We start from the raw sequence: 21,943 nt of genomic DNA, 5'->3' as shown, positions 1-21,943 counted from the left end.
CATGCGTTTATAAACACAGGGTTGCTATTGTTATTTGTGGTCTTAAACATTGGATACAACAGTCAGCCATGGTTATTGTATCCAATGGCTAATGCCTGCACCAAAAATTACTGCTAGGTCAGTTGAGTTTTTCTGTCTTATTCATAATCGAACTATGGTGCTCCTTAGCTACGGTTATTCATAAATCTAAAGATGTCTTCACTACAAATCCAAACTAGAAAAGCATATATATTTGTATTGTAATCCCAAGGGAACCAGCACACCATTGCCATAGGTTGCAAATTTGGGTTTACAATGTTTAAAATAATAACTAATTGCTTGTATACATACTGTAGTTCCGTGTGTACTGCCCCACCCCCTTCTAACACGTTCCTTCTCAACCCTTAGGTCTGCCAAGAGATGTATGTGAGATCAAGCAGAATGGAGACCACTTCAAGATGAACATTTAAACGTGTTAACCCTCGCAAGGTGGCTGACCCAGACGGCATCCCTGGCCGCATCCTCAGAGCATGCGCAGACCAGCTGGCTGTGTTTACGGACATATTCAATCGTTCCCTATCCCAGTCTGCTGTCCCCACATGCTTCAAGATGGCCACCATTGTTCCTGTACCCAAGAAGGCAAAGATACCTGAACTAAATGACTATCGCCCCGTAGCACTCACTTCTGTCATCATGAAGTGCTTTGAGAGACTAGTCAAGGATCATATCACCTCCACCTTACCTGACACCCTAGACCCACTTCAGTTTGCATACCGCCCCAACTGGTCCACAGATGATACAATCGCCATCACACTGCACACTGCCCTATCCCATCTGGACAAGAGGAATATCTATGTAAGAATGCTGTTCATTGACTACATCTCAGCATTCAACACCATAGTACCATCCAAGCTCATCCTTAAGCTGGAGTCCCTGGTTCTCAACCCCGCCCTATGCAATTGGGTCCTGGACTTTCTGACGGGCCGCCCCCAGGTGGTCAAGGTAGGAAACAACATCTCCACTTCGCTGACCCTCAACACAGGGGCCCCACAAGGGAGCGTGCTCAGTCCCCTCCTATACTCCCTGTTCACCCATGACTGCGTGGCCATGCACGCCTCCATCTCAATCATCAAGTTTGCAGACGACACAACAGTAGTGGGCTTGATTACCAACAACGACGAGACAGCCTACAGGGAGGAGGTGAGGGCACTCGGAGTGTGGTGTCAGGAAAACAACCTCTCACTCAAGGTCAACAAAACAAAGGAGATGATTGTGGACTTCATGAAACAGCAGAGGGAGCACCCCCCTATCCACATCGAAGGGACAGTAGTGGAGAAGGTGGAAAGTTTTAAGTTTCTCGGCGTACAGTACACACCACAGACAAACTGAAATGATCCAACCACACAGATAGTGTGGTGAAGAAGGCGCAACAGCACCTCTTCAACCTCAGGAGGCTGAAGAAATTTGGTTTGTCACCTAAAACCCTGACAAACTTTTACAGATGCACAATTGAGAGCATCCTGTCGGGCTGTATTACCACCTGGTACGGCAACTGCACCGACCTCAACCGCAAGGCTCTCCAGAGGTCTGCACAATGCATCACCGGGGGCAAACTACAAACAGCTTCAAGGCCATCAGACTGCTAAACAGCAATCACTAACTCAGAGAGGCTGCTGCCTACATAGAGACTCACTAGTCACTTTAATAAACAATGCCACTTTAATAATGTTTACATATCTTACATTACTCATCTCATATGTATATACTGTATCTTATACCATCTATTGCATCTTGCCTATGCCGCTCGGCCATTGCTCATCCAAATATTTATTTGTATGTATTCTTATTCCATCCCTTTAGATTTGTGTGTAGTAGGTAGCTGTTGGGGAATTGTTCGATTACTTGTTAGATATTACTGCACTGTCGGAACTAGAACGAGCACAAGCATTTCGCTACACTCGCATGAATATCTGCTAACCATGTGTATGTGATCAATACAATTTGATTTGATTTGAGACACCAAAGTCATGGTCAACTCGTTCACAGTTGGCCAGGAGGCTAAGCTGGAGACGATGACTGGAGAGAAGAACAAGGTGAGTTGCTCAACCAGACACACCCACACTTACTTGGGGCCTCATGGGCACACCTGCACATTGGGTAACTTGTACTTAAGTTGTAAATTACATAGATGGGGAATTCCAGTCCTGGAGGGCCAAAGTGTGCAGGCATTTGTTTCAGTTCAGCTTTTACACCTGATAAAATGTTTATCAGTTTCCTTAGAGCTGGAGCAAATGTCTACACATGTAGCGATCAATGAACAGTTGCTCTCCCTACTTTGAGTGTGTTATTTTTTTAGCATGTTTCCATGACCCATTCTATGAGTGGTGCTAAACCTACTTATAACAAGCCGTAGTGTGCTAACTTGGAATTATCTAGTTTGTTACTCTTTCATGGTATGTCATGCACTGACTCCTCTACCCTTTCCCAGGCTACGGTGAATCTGGTTGGGAACACGCTAAACGTCTCACTGAAGGGCATTGAGTCAGTCACGGAACATCATCATTGTGAGTATTATGGTTGGGGACTAGAATGGGTTTGAATTATCAACAAGGGGTGGAATTTCCCTCCTTCAAATGTAACTGGGCTATAAAACCTAATCTGTGTGCACCCTTTTTCTTTCCAGACCATGACGCTTCGCCCCATCGTCTGCAAGAGGATAAGTAAGCGCATGTAGTGATCTCTCAACCCTTTTTGAATAAACCAAGAAAATGTATTGACTTCTATGGTTTGTCTATAAAGAGTTGATCCTTAGCTTTGATTGGTTGAGCTGCAATGTATAGCAAAACAGAGTCCAGACTATCCAGTGTTCGCTTTTATTGCCTTTTACATTCAATATTTCACATGGTAATATGGCACATGGTGGGTATACTGATTCAATGTTTACTAGCACAAAAAAGGTAAGATGTTCATAGGAACTTTGAGCCTTACAGCTGTAGTTGAGGGCCAGCCAATAATTATTTTGGGGGGCAGATTTGGTGACCACTGCATTTCAATGGTATGAAAGTGGTGTGTACAGAAGCTCATTGCTTGTGGAAGAGGGCCTTGACGTTGTCCTCAACACTGACTGCCTCAGCCATCATGCCCATGGGCTTGTTCTGCAGGGCAGCCTCTCTCATGCTGTGGTAGACGCACTCATTCTGCTTGAAAATCCTCTGCTCCATCTCGGTCTGCATACGCATTGACTAGGAAACAAGGGGTCAGGGGTCAAAAGGTAGACTGGTCTGGTGTAATCTGGGAAATTAGTATTCAGTGAGGTGAAATTATAGATATGTAACCAATAGAGCTTACACTTCACTGTTCTACCTGACAATCATATCTCCCTTCCACACATTGTTATTGAATGTTTTGTAACATTGTACCCTACTGAACTGGCCCCATGCTATCTTTTTCTAATGGCATAGGTTAATCAACCTAATGAGGCAGCCTGTAGTCTAGTGTACCTCCAAGTCCTTGGTGATGGGGTGGTTGGGTCCATGTGTGATCATGAGAATGGCGTAGGCCTTGCAGATCATGCCATGGCCCACCTCGATGAGCCCTGCGTGCCAGTGAGTCACGCCAGCCCGCATGGTGGCCATGCCCAACTGGGCGTTATTGGGGTGGTACAACTTCCTGCTCAGGAGAAGGGATAGAAGAGGGTTGGTGCAAAGGGAAGGGGAGGAAAAGAGAACATGTTTAGGATTAAGTAATTCGTGCACTAAATATATCAAAGTATGTGGACACGCCTTCAAATTAGTGGATTCGGCTATTTCAGGCACACCGTTGCTGACAGGTGTGTACAATCGAGCACACAGCTATGCAATCTCCATAGACAAACACTGGCAGTAGCATGGCCTTACTGAAGAGCTCAGTGACTTTCAACGTGGTAGCGTCATAGGATGCCACCTTCCCAACAAGTTAGTTTGTCAAATGTCTGCCCTGCTAGAGTTGCCCTGGTCCACTGTAAGTGCTGTTATTGTGAAGTGGAAACTTCTAGGAGCAACAACGTCTCAGCTGCAAAGTGGTAGGCCACACAAGCTCACAGACCGGGACCGCTGAGGGCTGAAGCGCGTAGAGCGTAAAAATCATCTGTCCTCGGTTGCAACACTCACTACCAAGTTCCAAACTGCCCCTGGAAGCAATGTCAGCACAAGAACTGTTCGTTGGGAGCCAGCAGCTGCACACAAGCCTAAAATCACCAATGTGCAATGCCAAGCGCAGCTGGAGTGGTGTAAAGCTTGCCGCCATTGGACTCTGGAGCAGTGGAAACGCGTTCTCTAGGGTGATGAATCACGCTTCACCATTTAGCAGTCCGATGGACAAATCTGGGTTTGCGTATGCCAGGAGAATGCTACCTGCCCCAGATGCATAGTGCCAACTGTAAAGTTTGGTGGAGGAGGAATAATGGTCTGGGGCTGTTTTTCATGGTTTGGGCTAGGCCCCTTAGTTCCAGTGAAGGGAAATCTTAAAGCTACAGCATACAATGACATTCTAGACTATTCTGTGCCTCCAACTTTGTGGCAACAGTTTGGGGAAGGCCCTTTCCTGTTTCAGCATGACAATGCCCCCGTGCACAAAGCGAGGTCCATACAGAAATGGTTTGTCGAGATCGGTGTGGAAGAACTTGACTGGCCTGCACAGAGCCCTGACCACAACCTCATCGAACACCTTTGGGATGAATTGGAACACAGACTGTGAGCCCGACCTAATCGCCCAACATCAGTGTCCGGCTGAATGGAAGCAAGTCCCCGCAGCAATGTTCCAACATTTAGTGGAAAGCCTTCCCAGAAGAGTGGAGGCTGTTATAGCAGCAAAGGGGAGACTAACTGCATATCAATGCCCATGATTTTGGAATGAGATGTTCGACGAGCATGTAGTGTATGTTGTTGTCCTATCTAGCTATCTTAAGATGAATACACTAACTGTAAGTCGCTCTGGATGAGAGCGTCTGCTAAATGACTAAAATGTAAACGTAGAAATGGGATTTTAAAGCTGTAGACATGCAGCTGTAGACACCACTCTGTCCCCATTACAAACACTCACATATATCCCTCCACCATCCTGCGTGAGTATTCTGCAGCCTCAGAGAAGAACTTCAGGTAGGACAGCACCTCGCTGGCTGCACTCAGCATACGCAGTTGGTACAGGTGTGTATCAGCCAACACGGGCTCCTGTTTGTCCAGACACTCACGACACAGCTTCACCACCTGTGGAGGGAAAGGGAGGGATGGAGAGGGAATTTGCGGGTTTAACAAAAGAGGCAGAGTGAATTATATGGGACAGTGAAAGAGAGGTATTTACCAAACTCCAAAGCCATCCCTAAAGGTAAAGGAGGGGGTTGTTGTTACCTCATGAAAGTCACCTGCAGTACGAGCTGCCTCAACCTTGGCCAGGCACTCCAAACTTAACTCCTGTACCTCTTTCACAAGCTCATCAGAGGGCTGAGAGAGAGAATACAGTAAACACAACAGCGTCAGTGTATTAACATTTGGGAGTATGCACATTGCGGATCCCACCATCATTCACTCCTGATCATTGACAGTAAAGGAAAATGCCTGGTGACCAAAATGCACTACTGCAGACAACCACAAGAGAGTGACATATCCAACAAATCTGAAAATTTTTCCATTGAAGGAAATGTTGTACTGTATAATGTGTTCATGGTCCAGTAGTCTCTTCTCACAGACACAGCAGCTGTGTGAGGAGACTAATGGTCCAGCAACTACAAAAATGGACTAGTGTAGGACACAGACTTATACTTGTGTTACACACCTTGTGACTTAATCATAATTTGCGCCAAGTCAATTCCCATACATAGATACTGATATAACACATATCCAGGTCCATGGCATTGACTAAAGATATGGTCATGTGCTAAGATAGTTAGTCATATTATTTTGCAATGTCTCAGACAATCAATTGGAATTCAGCATTAGGTTACCATATCTCAGATGAAATCAGAAAAACTTGATTTCATATCAACTGCTACATGTATTTTGTTCTATCTATGGTAGCTGATATTTCGGGTTGGGATCTCATGTGAGGCACGAGTACAGATCCATTAAGGGAGAGGGGAAGCATGGAACTTTATTGAACTGAAAAGTAATTAGGGTGATGTGTTGTTGGCCCCTGGGCCCTCAGAGGTATGATCAGGTGTTTCATTTGTGCATTTAACTACATGATTCTGATGCATCAGCTGTGAGATGCCCATCTACGTGATGGGGCCATCTACGGCATGGGGCCAAGGACCCAGGACCCCACTGTTTGGAATGGAATGAATTGACCCCAACTCTGCCCTCAACATGTCACTACTTCACCCACCTTGTTGCCTTCGGTCTCCTTGGCAGCCATCATTAGGTCATCTTTGAGGTTCTTGCTGCAGCTTTTGCAGGTGCAGTCAAAGTGGTACTGGTGCTTCAGGGCTCTTTGGCGGTCCGTTGACACGTTCAGGAAGTCCACGTAGCCCACCGTCAGCTCCTCATTCTCAGCAATCTTACCAAGCGCACGCAGCTCAATCCTGAGGGAGCAGGGCGGCATGGTTAGCCTAGTGCCAGAGTAACAGCTGCTCTAGGATCAGCTTGTAAGCTCTGCATGTCACATGCTGAAAGAACAGGCCCTGGAGCATAAGGGATAAGGGGGTGATGTAGTGTGATGTGATGGTAGTAACCATAAGGGAGGGTAAAGGGGGTAGTGTAGTGTGATGGTAGTAACCATAAGGGAGGGTAAAGGGGGTAGTGTAATGTGATGGTAGTAACCATAAGGGAGGGTAAAGGGGGTAGTGTAATGTGATGGTAGTAACCATAAGGGAGGGTAAAGGGGGTAGTGTAGTGTGATGGTAGTAACCATAAGGGAGGGTAAAGGGGGTAGTGTAATGTGATGGTAGTAACCATAAGGGAGGGTAAAGGGGTTAGTGTAGTGTGATGGTAGTAACCATAAGGGAGGGTAAAGGGGGTAGTGTGGTGTGATGGTAGTAACCATAAGGGAGGGTAAAGGGGGTAGTGTAATGTGATGGTAGTAACCATAAGGGAGGGTAAAGGGGGTAGTGTAATGTGATGGTAGTAACCATAAGGGAGGGTAAAGGGGGTAGTGTAATGTGATGGTAGTAACCATAAGGGAGGGTAAAGGGGGTAGTGTAGTGTGATGGTAGTAACCATAAGGGAGGGTAAAGGGGGTAGTGTAGTGTGATGGTAGTAACCATAAGGGAGGGTAAAGGGGGTAGTGTAATGTGATGGTAGTAACCATAAGGGAAGGTAAAGGGGGTAGTGTAGTGTGATGGTAGTAACCATAAGGGAAGGTAAAGGGGGTAGTGTAGCCCCTAGACCTTTACCTGTTTTTTTATTTATTTAACTAGGCAAGTCAGTTAAGAACAAATTCTTAACTAGCCTACCCTGGCCAAACCTGTACGACACTGGGCCAATTGTGCAACACTTGATGGGATTCCCAATCACAGCCAGATGTGATACAGCCTGGATTTGAACCATGGACCTCTTGCACTAAGATGCAGTGCCTTAGACCACTGCACTACTAGGACAGGTCTGTAAATTCAAGCCCTGCTATGAATGTTCTCTCTCAATTGCTACAATAGCGAAAGGCCAGGAAAGTTATTGCAGTGACATAGTTGTCCAGGGAGCTGACAGCATTTTTGTTTTTTATGGAGATAGGAAACCTTCATTGACCAGTCAGCAAACATAAACATCACTGGTTGGATATTGGACTGTTGGACTGTTGGCTCCTGATGAATAATAAATATGGTTTGGAGGAACATCCATAGCCCAGCTGCAAGCTCAGTGTGGGGGTTTTCATTTCACTCAACTTGAAACAACATTCTAACAAAGCAGTTTGGGGATTTTGCACTGACAGACAACCAAAAACAGCCATCATCACCAACACAGTGCAGGCAGTCTAAAAGTCTAAAAATACATTCACGTTATGATGTGATGTTTGAAGTAATCTTATCAGGTAGTTGACTGAAAACTGAGCAAAATCTAACAATAGACACACTTCACACAACAAAGCCTCAAGCAGAATAGCAACTCAGTCCTACTGAGAGCTAAACAAACCATGCTATAAGTATGTTATAGTCGGACAGACACAATTTGTTGAGTTTCGTAATATTCTGTTTTCCCCTCAGTTATTAACTTTAGGGGTCAGATTTGATAGTACTTTTATGATAATGAGTAATTTGATCATGCTCAATGAGGAAACGGTCCCGTGGTAAAAAAGGAAAAATAGAGGAAATCACACTATTCAATGTCAGGGTCAAGATTAGAATGCCTGACTGTCATTTGGTACTGTTGTTCTGTTGACTTCCTCACTAACGTCCAATGATAGAGGGTTGAGGGTTAATAACAGGTGCTAATGAGATCTTTGAGGATCGGATGCTCAAGGTTCAAAGGTTAGATGTTAGTTTGAAGCAGGCAGAGAGACCCACCTCCTCTTAGAGTGGAAGGTTGCATTCAGAGCTGACTGACTGGAAGAGATGGCAGTCAAAGAGTTTACAAATCACATACAAACGTTTTATCTCTCCCTCTCCCTCTCTTGGGGGATACATACTTGCCATGGTTGAGGATGACAGTACAGTTGGGCCAGCAGTCATGGTTGACCAGACACAGGTTAGGGAACAGACCTACTCCCACTGCCTGCAGACCCCTCTGGTCACTCAGAGTAAAACCATTACAGTTGATCTACAGATGGATGGAGAAAAGGGGGGATGGAGAGAGAAAAAAGAAAGAGAATGGAGAGAGAGATGGAATGAGAATGACAGTGGAGGAAGACAGAGAGAGAGGAATAAAGATATGAATGGTTAATGACAGTACCTGACAGTCCATAGAGAGTAAAAGAACACATACTATAGTCAAAATAGATCAACCAGTGATCTTGTATGTACTGTGCCAAAGTTTGAGATATCTGGATGGTAAGATGACTAACTCATTGATACGTACTATGCCAAAGATGTGTGAGATGTACTCCACGCCGTGCCTGATGTTGGGACAGTAGTTCAGGAAGTTGTGCACGTCGATCTTGAGCTCTTCGAGGTTGTCGGTGGGCATGTCGGCCACGTGGTCCTCCAGCTGGTCCACTGAGGTCAGCTGGCTGTCCGACACAATGCCTGTGTCCTTCTGTATGCGCCACAGCACACGGGCAGCAAGACTGGAGAGGGACAGGGAGATTTAGCATTAGCATTATAGTTTTATATGAGTGGCTGACATAGCCTGGTTTCTTTTTTATGCAACTTGGCAAGGCATTGACAACCACTCACCTTCCCCTGTCCATCCATTCTCTTCCTACTCCCCTCTCTCTCCTTCCTCCACCACCTCTCTCCGCTAGCTCTCTCTCCTTCTCCTCTATTTTTCTCCCTCCTCCCCTCTCTCTCCTTCCTCCACCACCTCTCTCCGCTAGCTCTCTCTCCTTCTCTATTTTCTCCCTCCTCCACTCTCTCTCCTCCCTTCTTCTTACCGGACATTCTCATTGGGGGCCTTTCCGTTCTTCTTGATGGCACCACACTCCTGCTTGTGCTCGTCCCAGCATGCAGTCTGACAGGTGCGGTCACAGTAATGGGCAAACTTACACTGGGCGCAGCGGTGGAGGTTGGCCTGGCGACGGAAGCAGCTGTGACACACCTGCTTAGACAGACTAGGAAAAGTGGGGAGGTCAAGGGTTAGAGGTCATGATTTCTTATGGGGTTCAGGGGTTTACCAGCCCCCTGAAACTATTGAAAATCAAACCCTGCTGCGCTCTCATCCTCCCTTCTGTCCTTGGTAACTATCAGATTTAGTGGAAACCTGTTACCATAAAACATAATGGCAGGGATGGCAGGCCCTAGAGAAATCAGTCCGAACTACTACATAGGCCCTGTGGGAATTGAAGTTTCAAACTGTCCTGGGAACATAGCCTATACACGGAGTATACAAAACATTAAGAACATGCTCTTTCCATGACAGACTGACCAGGTGAATCCAGGTGAAAGCTATGAGCCCTTATTGATGTCACTTTTTAAATCCACTTCCATCAGTGTAGATGAAGGGAAGGAGGCAGGCTAAAGAAGGATGTTTAAGCCTTGAGACAATTTAGATATGGATTGTGTATGTGTGCCATTCAGAGGATGAATGTGCAAGACAAAAGATTGAATTGCCTTTGAACGGGGTATGGTAGTAAGTGCCAGGCACACCGGTTTGTGTCAAGAACTGCAACGCTGCTGGGTTTTTCACGCTCAACAATTTCCCGTGTGTATCAAGAATGGTCCACCATCCAAAGGATATCCAGCCAACTTAACACAACTGTGGGAAGCATTGGAGTCAACATGGGCCAGCATCCCTGTGGAATGCTTTCGACACCTTGTAGAGTCCATGCCCCAACGAATTGAGGCTGGGGTAGAGAATATGGGGTAGAGAATAACAACGCAAGGCAATGACCAGTGGATGACATCATGGACTGATAATGGAGTGGATTTATTTCACTAGCAATTTTCACTCTGGTGGGTCTTAAAACGAGTGATTGCACCTATTTGAAGCTGGGGGTGATTCGATGGCCATGGTAGTGTGAGAAACCAGCAGGTTGGAGAAGACATTAAATAGATAAAAAAACAGGGATATGTTGGTGTGCTGGAGAGTGTAGGTTCAGGAATGAATGATAATACGCTCTCACAGCAAACTGAGTGGGGAGCCATTTCTGTACCTTATCAGTGAAGAGAAAGACCTGTTCTGTGTCAGCATTTAAATCAGTCCCTTAACTACTTACCTCATATTTCCTCTCTCCTTTTTTCTATGTCTTTCCTGGCTATCCTCTTCCCTTTCCCTCGCCCTTTTTTCAGTGCATCGCCCTTTTCCCTCGCCCTTTTTCATACAGACCCAATAAATATTGCCTCGTATTCAGACTCCTTGACTTTTTCCACATTTTGTTACATTAAACCTTATTCTAAGATGGATTAAATAAATAAAAAATCCTCATCAATCTATACAATACCCCATAATGACAAAGCGAAAACAGGTTTGTAATTTTTTTGCAAATGTATACATTTATAAAAAATTAAAACAGAAATATCTTATTTACATAAGTATTCAGGCCCTTTGCTATGAGACTCGAAATTGAGCTCAGATGCATCCTGTTTCCATTGATCATCCATGAGATGTTTCTACAACTTAATTGGAAAATGATTTGGAAAGGCACACACCTGTCTATATTAGGTCCCACAGTTGACAGTGCATGTCAGAACAAAAACCAAGCCATGAGGTCGAAGGGATTGTCCGTAGAGCTCCAAGACAGGATTGTGTCAGAGCACAGATCTGGAGAAGGGTACTAAAAAATGTCTGCAGCATTGAAGGTCCTCAAGAATACAGTGGCCTCCATCATTCTTAAATGGAATAAGTTTGGAACCACCAAGACTTTTCCTAGAGGTGGCCGCCCAGCCAAACTGAGCAATAGGGAGGTGACCAAGAACCCAATGGTCACTCTGACAGAGCTCTAGAGTTCCTCTGTGGAGATGGGAGAACCTTCCAGAATTCAACCAGCTCTGCAGCACTCCACCAATCAGGCCTTTATGGTACAATGGCCAGACAGAAGCCACTCCTCAGTAAAAGGCACATGACAGCCTGCTTGGAGTTTACCAAAAGGCACCTGAATACTCTCAGACCATGAGAAACAATATTCTCTGGTCTGATGAAACCAAGACTGAACTCTTTGGCCTGAATGCTAAGCGTCACGTCTGGAGGAAACCTGTCACCATCCCTACTGTGAAGCATGGTGGTGGCAGCATCATGTTGTGGGGATGTTTTTCAGCGGCAGGGACTGGGAGACACCTCAGGATCAAAGGAAAGTTGAACGGAGCAAAGTACAGAGAGATCCTTGATGAAAACCTGCTCCAGAGCGCTCAGAACCTCAGCCCGGGGTGAAGGTTTGCCTTCCAACAGGACAACGACCCTAAACACACAGCCAAGGCAATGCAGGAGTGGCTTCGGGACAAGTCCCTGAATGTCCTTGAGTGGCCCAGCCAAATCCCGGACTTGAACCCAATCGAACATCTCTGGAGAGACCTGAAAATAGCTGTGCAGCGATGCTCCCCATCCAACCTGACAGAGCTTGAGAGGATCTGCAGAATGGGAGAAACTCCCCAAATACAGGTGTGCCAAGCTTGTAGCATCATACCCAAGAAGACTTGAGGCTGTAATTGATGCCAAAGATGCTTCAACAAAGTACTGAGGATAAATGGTCTGAATACTTATGTAAATGTGATATTTCCGTTTTTTTATTTTAATACATTTGCAAAAAGAATGTTAAACCTGTTTTTGCTTTGTCATTATGGGGTATTGTGTGTAGATTGATGAGGGGGGGGAAACTATTTAATCAATTTTACAATACGGCTGTAAAGTAACAATGTGGGAAAAGTGAAAGGGTCTGAATACTTTCCGAATGCACTGTATTTATGTAATGGGCTATTCTGAGATGACTTTACAGAAATATGATGGTATTCCCCACACACCTTCCAAACTTCTCTCTCTCTCAGATGAAGTGCAAACAGAGTTTTAGAGAATGTTTCCACTGTCATTCCGTGTACTTGTTGAGCTCCACCACTATATCTGTTCTGGTTTACTATATGTAGGGGAGAGTTGGTAAGTTGAGCCATTTTTTACAATCAGCATCATTCCGTGAAAGGAAATCTAATTTTCTGTATAGCAAAGATATCTGCATATATTTCAGGATGTTGTGTATACCTGGAAATAATCAGAATTCATGTAAATATTACAGTTTTGAAAACATAGCTTGTCCAAAAAAAGTGGTCATTTGGCACGACCCTCCCCCGGGTTAAGTTAAGCAGTGTACAAATGTCTGTACTGAATGAAATATTACCACTAGCTTTTTAAAACCATGTCTATCTTTATTTCCCAATCAAAATTCAATACAATCACAATCGCTTTTTTATCTGTTAATAATTTTAAGCGTCTTTTAACAGGCTTTAAACCTAACAAACACTTTGTACATTATTTTTCATACTTTTAACATAGGCCAGCACTGTTGCCTTGCATCACGCCTAGGAAGAAAACACTTAGATTTGCTCAACTTGCCTTTGGCTCAAACATTGGCTCAACTTACCCCATGGCCATTGGCTCAACTTACCCGAAGACAAATATTTTGACTATATTAGCCCACACAGCTACCAGGATACACTTTCATGCTATGTTTAGGAACTCATATTCAAGCTTATAGAGACCCCAACTGATGTACAGTATATACTATAGTATTCACAGTACCTTTTTTGCGGACTTTACTATAGTATTCACTGTAGTGTTTTTGCGCAGGGTTTTTGGGCAAAAACACTAGACACTAGAGTGAATACTGTAGTATTTACTGCAGTGTTTTTGTGGACATGAATGTAGTGTTTACTGTACTGTTTTTGCAGACATTACTGTAGTAGATGTAGTATTTACTATAGTGCTTTTGTTTAATTGTCTTTTGTTTGATTATCTTTTTAATCATCTTGAAAAAAAACATTTAGGGGGTTTTCTCCTTGAGGAAACTTACTGGACAAACAAAAAAAGCAAATTGTCCATAACTGTCACGACTTCCGCCGAAGTCGGTCCCTCTCCTTGTTTGGGCGGCGTTCGGCGGTCGACGTCACCGGCGTTAGGTGGTCGACGTCACCGGCCTTCTTGCCATCGCCGATCCACTTTTCATTTTCCATTTGTTTTGTCTTTGTCTTTACACACCTGGTTTCAATTCCCCAATTAATTGTTCATTATTTAACCCTCTGTTCCCCCATGTTTGTTTGTGAGTAATTGTTTTTATGTAATACGGTCCGTTTATGTGGGCTGGCTTATTTTGTATTGTATTTGTCTATTTTTGAGTAAAATACATTTATTTACTCATATCTGCTGTCCTGCGCCTGACTCCTATACACCAGCTACACACAGACTACATTACAATAACCTGTATGTACTGTAGGTAGGACAGTGGTCTGACCGGTTAGGTTGACCTTCTGTCTGGTGAAGTTCAGGTTTGGCAAGGTACAAGGGGGAGGGGATGGAGGAGTTCTCCTTTTTTTCTCAACTTGATTAAAACACATTTTAAAAAGTAAAGAAGTAAAGTAAAAAATACGAGAGGATACGAAGCTGGTTTAGGGTAAAGGTTGGGAATAAACCCGGTTTACGGGAAGGGGATTTGAGTTGGAGGAAACGGGAAATAACTTTATTAAAAATGTAACGTAGGGGATGGAAATTTCTTCTTCAAGATACTGGGAGGGGAGGTTTGTGATTTTTGAATAGTGGGATGAATGGTTGTGCTTATTGTTGATTTTTTCTTTTGGAAAAGTTATCGCATTTCCTTTAAAACAGCTCATATATATTTTTGTACGTCATTTTTTTACACGTAAAAATGGCATAAAAGCATAAAAACAGCATTTGGATATTACATGTAAATTTGTTAAAAAGTACATGTTGTTAAAACCAATAAAAACAAGCCATAATTAAAAGTACTTTTCTATGTAAAACATCCAATTCTGTAAAAGCCATTTACAATATGTACAAATGATTTAACAAAAGTAAAACATTTTTAAGACATGCAAAATATGTTAAAAAGCTGTCTTCAGTCCTTTGTACAGGAGCGGGGTGAGTCGTTATCGAACTCGCCTCCTCCTGCTCTTCCAATGTCGTTTGTGTTTACATTGAATTAATTAGGTATGGAGAATAGTTTATTTAACAATATATGGTCTCTACTTGGCATGAAGGTTTTTCAGTCATGGGTGGCAGACATTGGGATATGGGGGAGGGGAATGGAAGGGACATATGCTAATTTAGTATTAGCATATCAATACAGTATGTAGTATATATTATTCTACAGTATACTACAGCATTCTATAGTAAGCACTACATGATCAAGGGATACTAAAGTGTGTAGTATAATATTTGTCAGTATACTACAAAATTACTGTATATATTAAGCACTACACTATCGAGGGATACTACAGTGTATAGTATAATATTCTACAGCATACTACAAAATGAGGTAAGCGCTACACGATTGAGGGATATTACGGTGTTGTAGTATAATATTCTACAGTATACTACAACATTCTATAGTAAGCACTACACATGCTTGAGGGATACTACAGAGTGTAATATAGTATTCTACAGTGTACTACAGTTTACTACAGAATACCAGAGGTGTGGACTCGAATCACATGACTTGGACTCGAGTCACAAATATGATGACTTGCAACTCGACTTTAACACCAATGACTTGTGACTTGATGTGACTTGACTTGGACTTGAGCCTTATGACTCGACCTGACTTGATACCCTCCCCAAGCCCGAATATTAAAAATGATGCTATTAAAAAAGTGTGCAGAGCATCAACTCTTCATTTAACAGATTACAGTTTGAATCGGACAGCAGCCAATCAAATTGTGCCATCTGAAAAAAAGTTGTGCGTGGCAGTGCAGAGGAACGTCGGCGGGTGAATTCAGATGGAGCCCTTGGAAAGATGATACCCAACATTTTTATTTTCGGATATAAAGACGACATTGTATCAATAAAAAACAGATTACAACTTGCAAAACATGAGGGAAGAAATTTACAGACGGAGGCGCAACAATTTCCATCTTTGTTCGACATTTGAAGCTGCACAAAGAAGGGTAAGTTGTGGCTAATATAGCCGACAGCTATATATTTTATTACTTTACTAGTGTAGGCTAACATAACGTTAAATCAATGAGCCTCCACATTAGTCAGTCAGTGTGGGAACGTGATCATTGCACCCAAGATTGAGCTACAACTGGCTCGGCAGTTGGTAGCCTAAATCCTGCCTGATGTTACTGCTGTTCCTAAAACCATTGACATACGGTAGCCTACTGTAACCACACAGAGAGAGTGTATGTGTGTGTGTGTGTGTGTTAAGGTTGGGCGATTGTGTACAAGCCTACATCGCCCGATTGCGCCCCATAGCAATCCTCGATAGTCGATCACTATTGGGGGGATGTGTCTTTCTCATGGCTACCCATTTATTTCTATGGAAATATAACATTTATTTGGAAAGTAATAAATATATAGATATTTCTAAAAGCATTCATGATTTGCGTAAATGTAATATACTAACTTACTCTTGTTAAAAATATGAAATGGTATTACATTTGGTGAAGAGCACATTATGACTTGTTTAGGACTCGAAACTCAAAGTTTAGGACTTGAGACTTCACTTGATACTTGACGGTCTTGACTTGAGACTTGACTCGGACTTGCCTATCTTGACTTGGGACTTGACTTGGGACTTGAGTGCTAAGACTTGAGACTTACTTGTGACTTGTAAAATAATGACTTGGTCCTACCTCTGCAGAATACTATAGAATTCTATAGTAAGTACTATTGTATTCTATATTTTTTATGTGAGCTTATTATTTAAAAAGTAATGCCCAAACTGAACAAATAAGGACATTATTTACTTTACCCGTGACACTTGAACATGAAGCAAACATCTCAATCATTTCAACAATGAGGAAAATAACAAAAAGTTACCCTAAAACAATGTTTAATCATGTTTGTGTGATTGCGCTTGTATGCTTGTGTAACGGATGTGAAATGGCTAGCTAGTTAGCGGTAGTGCGCGCTAATAGCGTTTCAATCGGTTACGTCACTCGCTTTGAGACCTTGAAGTAGTGGTTCCCCTTGCTCTGCAAGGGCTGCGGCATTTGTGGTGCGATGGGTAACGATGCTTTGTGGGTGACTGTTGTTGATGTGTGCAGAGGGTCCCTGGTTCGCGCCCGTTTCGGGGCGAGGGGACGGTCTAAAGTTATACTGTTACACTTGTATGTATATGTTTATGACTTAGACAGGCAGAGACAAACCTTGCTACCTTATGTTTCATAGTTTTCAATTTAAACGAGCCCCAGCTGCCCAGGTGGTCCCCACTGACTGATTGTTAACAACTTTATGCAGCCTATATATTGAATAAATTCCTGAAATGAAAAAAGCATTTGAAATAAATATATTCAGTTGTGGGATAAACATAATCATAGCAATTAATGTCTGTGGAAAGGTAGGGGAGGGCCCCAAATCACTAAATACACCCCGGTGGACAGGCACCCGACTGGTCCCAGCTATCATTCCCCTGATGTGCCAATAAACAGGTACCTGAGATCCCATTTCTATAATAGACAATTACGCAATACACGAGGCCAGACTTTCTAAACGTTTTTCATCTAGCAGCATTCAAACCTGCTTACTCGAAATGCATGTTGTACACATCTTCCCCGATCTCTGAACTTTGCCTTAAGGTGAAGGCTGGTGAGTACAGTATGGTTTTGTATATAAAAAAAGAATGACTAAGTGGACTACAACACAATATTTTCCTAGGTGTGCATTGATTGTGCAAAAAGCTTCAGCGTAGGACTAAAAATGTATGTAAGTGACATGGCTATGCCAAAAACACAATACTAAACAGCCATAAAATAACTGCCACACCTTGAAGACAGGCTATGGGCTTGTGTGTGTAAACAGTTTATCCTATGAGTGTCTGGGAGTGTGTCTAAAAGGAAATGGAACTAGCTTAATGCCTGCAATGATTGTTGGCATGCTGTAAAGCTTCAACAAATCTTCTGTAAGCAGATAGCTGCCAGGGGACAAGACACACACACACACAGCCCCTGCACTATTCTTCCTCTCTAGTTTTGGAAAGCTCACACACCCCTCTTTCCAAACAGTGTGATCCTTTCATTGCATACCTGCTATGTCTGCTGTCATCCCGATGCTAGCTCTTATATGGTTCCACACTGGCCCGCAGTAAGCAGGCATATCTGTGACCAGCATTCCAGCAGATATAGAGACTGAGACCCCTCAATGCACACACACTCTCAAACACATACTCATACACATTTAGAAACAGAGTACAGTGCACAGAACTGAAAGTGTGGTCTTATTCATGGGCCATCCACCTGTACAGTAGATGGAGAGATTGATACACTGTATTGTAATATGTGTTTGTGTGTGTGTCGCTTATCTACACTATACAAAGTACATTCCAATCTATACTGAACAAAAATATAAACACAACACGTAACAATTTAAAAGATTTTTCTGAGTTACAGTTCATATAAGGAAATCAGTCAAATTAAATAAATGAATAAGGCCCTAAACTATGGACTTCACATGACTGGGCAGGGGTGCAGCCATGGGTGGGCCTTGGAGGGCATAGCCCCACCCACTTGGCAGCCAGGCCTAGCCAATCAGAAGGAGATTTTCCCCACAAAAGGGCTTTATTACAGACAGAAATAATCCTCAGCGTGACACAATTCCGTAGGCTCCACAACAGCAATGAACCTACATAATTAATTGGCTGTTAATGGCAATTATCAATGACAATAATCAATGACTACAGTCTTGTCCGCAAAAACACTACAGTATATTATAGTCATATCCGCAAAACACTATAGTGAATACTACAGTAAAGTCTGCAAAAACACTACAGTGAATACTATAGCATACTACAGTCATGTCCGCAAAGACCCTACAGTAAATACTGCAGTATACTACAGTCATGTCTGCAAAACACTATAGTGATTACTATAGTATACTACAGTCATGTCCGCAAAAGTACTACAGTAAATACTGCAGTATACTACAGTCAAGTCTGCAAAACACTATATTCAATACTAAGGTAAAGTCTGCAAAAACACTACAGTGATTACCTTAGAATGTTATGTCCACAAAAATGTTAGAGGGGGGAACCTCAGAGGAAATCCTCCGGCATGAGCTCCCCAAGGACAGCACGTTCAAATCAAAACTGTCACGCTTGCTCCCGCTCCCCCTCCCTGGCTCTAGAGGGTGCCAGGCTGCCCATCATTACGCACACCTGTCACCATCGTTACGCGCACCAGTGCGTCTTTGAACTCACCTGGACTCCATTACTTTGTTTCTTGCCCCTCCTATATCTGTCTGTTCCTCGGTTTGATCCCAGTGTCTGCATTAATGACGTTTTGTTTCCCCTGTCCAGACGCTGTCCGTGTTCTGTTTCATGTCCGGTTTATTAAATGTTCACCCCATGTACTTGCTTTTCGTCTCCCAGCGTCTGTCCTTACGGAATGCAGACACCAATATTTTAAGCATCAGGGAGTTTTATGTTTTTGTTGGTGACATCGGGTCAGGGTGCCGCTGCCGTAGGAACCGGGGGTGCCTCAGCTGGCTCGTCGGGCATCCACGCCTCAGCCGGCTCATCAGGCTCACATCCCACGTCATGCCTCAGCCGGCTCGTCGGGCTCCCATGCCTCAGCCGGTTCATCAGGCTTCCGTGCCTCAGCCGGCTTGTCCGACTCCCATGTCACTGCCGGCCTGTCAGGCTCGCCCAGGTGGGACGCTGGGTGGCACCCCTAAGAGCGGGGGTTACCGCGGGGGTTACCCCTCCCTGGCTCTCGAGGGCGCCAGGCTACCCATCCTTACGCACACCTGTCACAATCGTTACGTGCACCAGCGCATCTTTGGACTCACATGGACTCCATTATTTTGTTGAGTGCCCCTCCTATATCTGTCTGTTCCTCTGTTTGATCCCCGTGTCTGCATTAATGTCGTTTTGTTCCGCTTGTCGTTATGCTGTTCTTGTTTTGTTTCATGTCTGTTATTTATTAAATATTCCCTCCTTGTACTTGCTTTTCGTCTCCCAGTGTCTGTCCTCACAAAAACAGCATCGACAAAGCTAGCTAGCGGTGCAATCGATCAAAAAATTCTAAAGTAAGCACTACGTGATCAAGGGATACTACAGTGTGTAGTATAGTATTCTACAGTATACTACAACATTACATAGTAAGCACTACACGATCAAGGGGGATACTACAGTGTGTAGTATAGTATTCTACAGTATACTACAAAAGTCTATAGTATGCACTACACGATCGAGGGATACAACAGTTTGGATACTACAGTTTACTACAGAATTCTATAGAATTTATAAAGCACTCAAACAACAAGATGTTGAATTTTAGACAAACTTAACTGACATTTCTTTCAAGAATCTGTAAGATTGTAATATTAAACAGATATTACAATGATTATGTTTACATTGATACATAAACAGCAGGTATCATTTTCTACCCAGCACCTGCAATCTGGACTCAGGGGTAGACATAACGTCATAGTAAATATAAATATGTCTCCCTCCATTTAGTATAATATGTTGTTTCGAAATGATATGTGTTAATTTGTGGATGTCCATCATCCATTTCGTATGATACTGTATGAAGTACAATTCGTATGACACGTTACGAATTGCAATTTGATGTGGCTAACGTTAGCTAGGTGGCTAACTCTAACGTTAGCTCGGCTGGGGGTTATGGTTAAGTGTTAAGGTTAGGGTTAAGATTAGGAGTTAGGTTAAAGGGTTAAGGTTAGGGGAAGGGTTGGCTAACATGCTAAGTAGTTGTGCAGTAGCTAAAAAGTAGTAATTAGTTACAAAGTTGCTAATTAGCTAAAATGCTAAAGTTGTCCATGATGAGATTCAAACACTGAACTTTTGGGTTCGGATATGTTTGCGTTATATTCCTGCCCATCCACCCGACCAAACACCCTCCTTTTGTTTTTGCCTTAAATAACCTTCTGTCTTATACATTGAGTATACCAAACATTAGGAACACCTTCCTAATATTGAGTTGTCCCCCCTTTTGCCATTAGAACAGCCTAAATTTGTTGGGAATGGACTCTACAAGGTGTCGAAAGGGTTTCACAGGGATGCTGACCCATGTTGACTCCAATGCATCCCACAGTCATGTCAAGTTGGCTGGTTATCCTTTGGATGGTGGGCCATTCTTGATATACACGGGAAACTGTTGAATGTGAAAAACCCAGCAACCCGGTTGCTGTTCTTGACACAAACCAGTGCGCCTGGCATCTACTACCATACCCCGTTCAAAGGCATTTACATTGTTTGTCTTGCCCATTCACCTTCTGAATGGCACCCATACACAATCCATGTCTCAAATGTAACAAGTGACATCAATACGGGATCATATATTTCACGTGGATTCACCTGGTTAGTCTAGGTCATGGAAAGAGCACGTGTTCTTAATGTTTTATATACTCAGTGTATAACCATACGAAACATCCCAGATTTACGTATATTATGTTACGCCTGGTCTATGAGACCAGGCTGGCACCTGAGGAGTAACGGATATGCTCACTCCACTGTGAAATACCAATACTATACATGGCCTTTTGGCCACCACGATACAAACCATGAATCAGGCCCTACCCATCAAAGACATAGCAGAATGTAAGTATTTTTTAATAAATAGAACCACAATATCAAATGGTTAATGATATGCATTGATACAGGAACCATGAAGGTATCCTTTTCAATTTGTCTTTCTTACTAAGAAATAATTTATGTGTGTGTGCATGCCACTGAGAGATTTTGTCATTATGACCAAAATCTCCATGCATTGGTCCCTACCTGTCGAAGACCACTGCAGCGAAACTGGGCTCAGCGAGTACAACCTCCCCAGCACAGAGGTTCTTGGTGGTCCTGAGGCCTCTGCCCTTTACCCCAGTATCAAACACCTCCACATTGTCCATATCCAGGGTCATTACCAAGTGGATAGAAGACTGGAACACCTCACAGACAGAGGTAAAAAGAGTGGGAGAGGGAGAAAGTGCTGGCTGAAGTGCATTCACTGACTCTCACAGTCTCCCAAAACTTTTAGCACCTGCCCCTCTCCTCAGCCAGACCCCGCCCTCCATAAATAGACTGGCCTTCCTGGGACTGTGGGACTGTACCATGACGGGGCAGGGGTGTGTGGATTGGGTGGGAGGGGGAGCTGTGGGAGTCAAGGGGTTTGGGAGTGGAAGTACTGGGCATGCTCCATAGGGGGGACTTGCCCAGGTCTGCCTGGGTGTCCTCCCATCTTTGGGGTTGGTTCAGGCCAGGCAGGGGTATTTTGGTCTGGCAGCTGTGTCTGTCTGTC

The 21,943-nt window shown here is 43.6% G+C and overlaps 1 protein-coding gene across 2 annotated transcripts; it reads right to left on the bottom strand.

Moving 5' to 3' along the window:
- Positions 1–2,836: 2,836 nt before the first annotated feature.
- On the bottom strand, positions 2,837–21,697 carry LOC139543975 (histone-lysine N-methyltransferase Smyd1-like). Of its 2 annotated transcripts, XM_071350583.1 has the most exons (10): positions 21,433–21,697; positions 9,472–9,648; positions 8,958–9,165; positions 8,569–8,699; positions 8,447–8,485; positions 6,337–6,532; positions 5,364–5,456; positions 5,059–5,222; positions 3,480–3,648; positions 2,837–3,221 (listed from the first exon to the last, which is right to left on the bottom strand). In XM_071350583.1, the coding sequence occupies exons 1-10, from the start codon at positions 21,564–21,566 to the stop codon at positions 3,060–3,062; spliced, it is 1,473 nt and encodes a 490-aa protein (XP_071206684.1). In that variant the 5' UTR covers positions 21,567–21,697; the 3' UTR covers positions 2,837–3,059. The 2 variants fall into 2 exon arrangements, with proteins under 2 accessions (XP_071206684.1, XP_071206685.1); XM_071350584.1 differs by lacking the exon at positions 8,447–8,485 and having other exon boundaries at positions 21,433–21,683.
- Between the last annotated feature and the right edge of the window lie 246 nt (positions 21,698–21,943).

Source organism: Salvelinus alpinus, chromosome 18, assembly GCF_045679555.1.
Source record: "Salvelinus alpinus chromosome 18, SLU_Salpinus.1, whole genome shotgun sequence".
Lineage (NCBI taxonomy): Eukaryota > Metazoa > Chordata > Actinopteri > Salmoniformes > Salmonidae > Salvelinus > Salvelinus alpinus.
This window is presented reverse-complemented; position numbering and strand designations above follow the sequence as displayed.

Coding starts and splice junctions, on each gene's coding strand:
- LOC139543975 (XM_071350583.1), bottom strand. CDS start 21,566: ATGACCCTGGATATGGACAATGTGGAGGTGTTTGATACTGGGGTAAAG. Junction 5,457..6,336: donor AGGAGACCGAAGGCAACAAG/GTGGGTGAAGTA, acceptor TCTCTCTCTCAG/CCCTCTGATGAGCTTGTGAA. Junction 3,222..3,479: donor CCATCACCAAGGACTTGGAG/GTACACTAGACT, acceptor CTTGTTTCCTAG/TCAATGCGTATGCAGACCGA.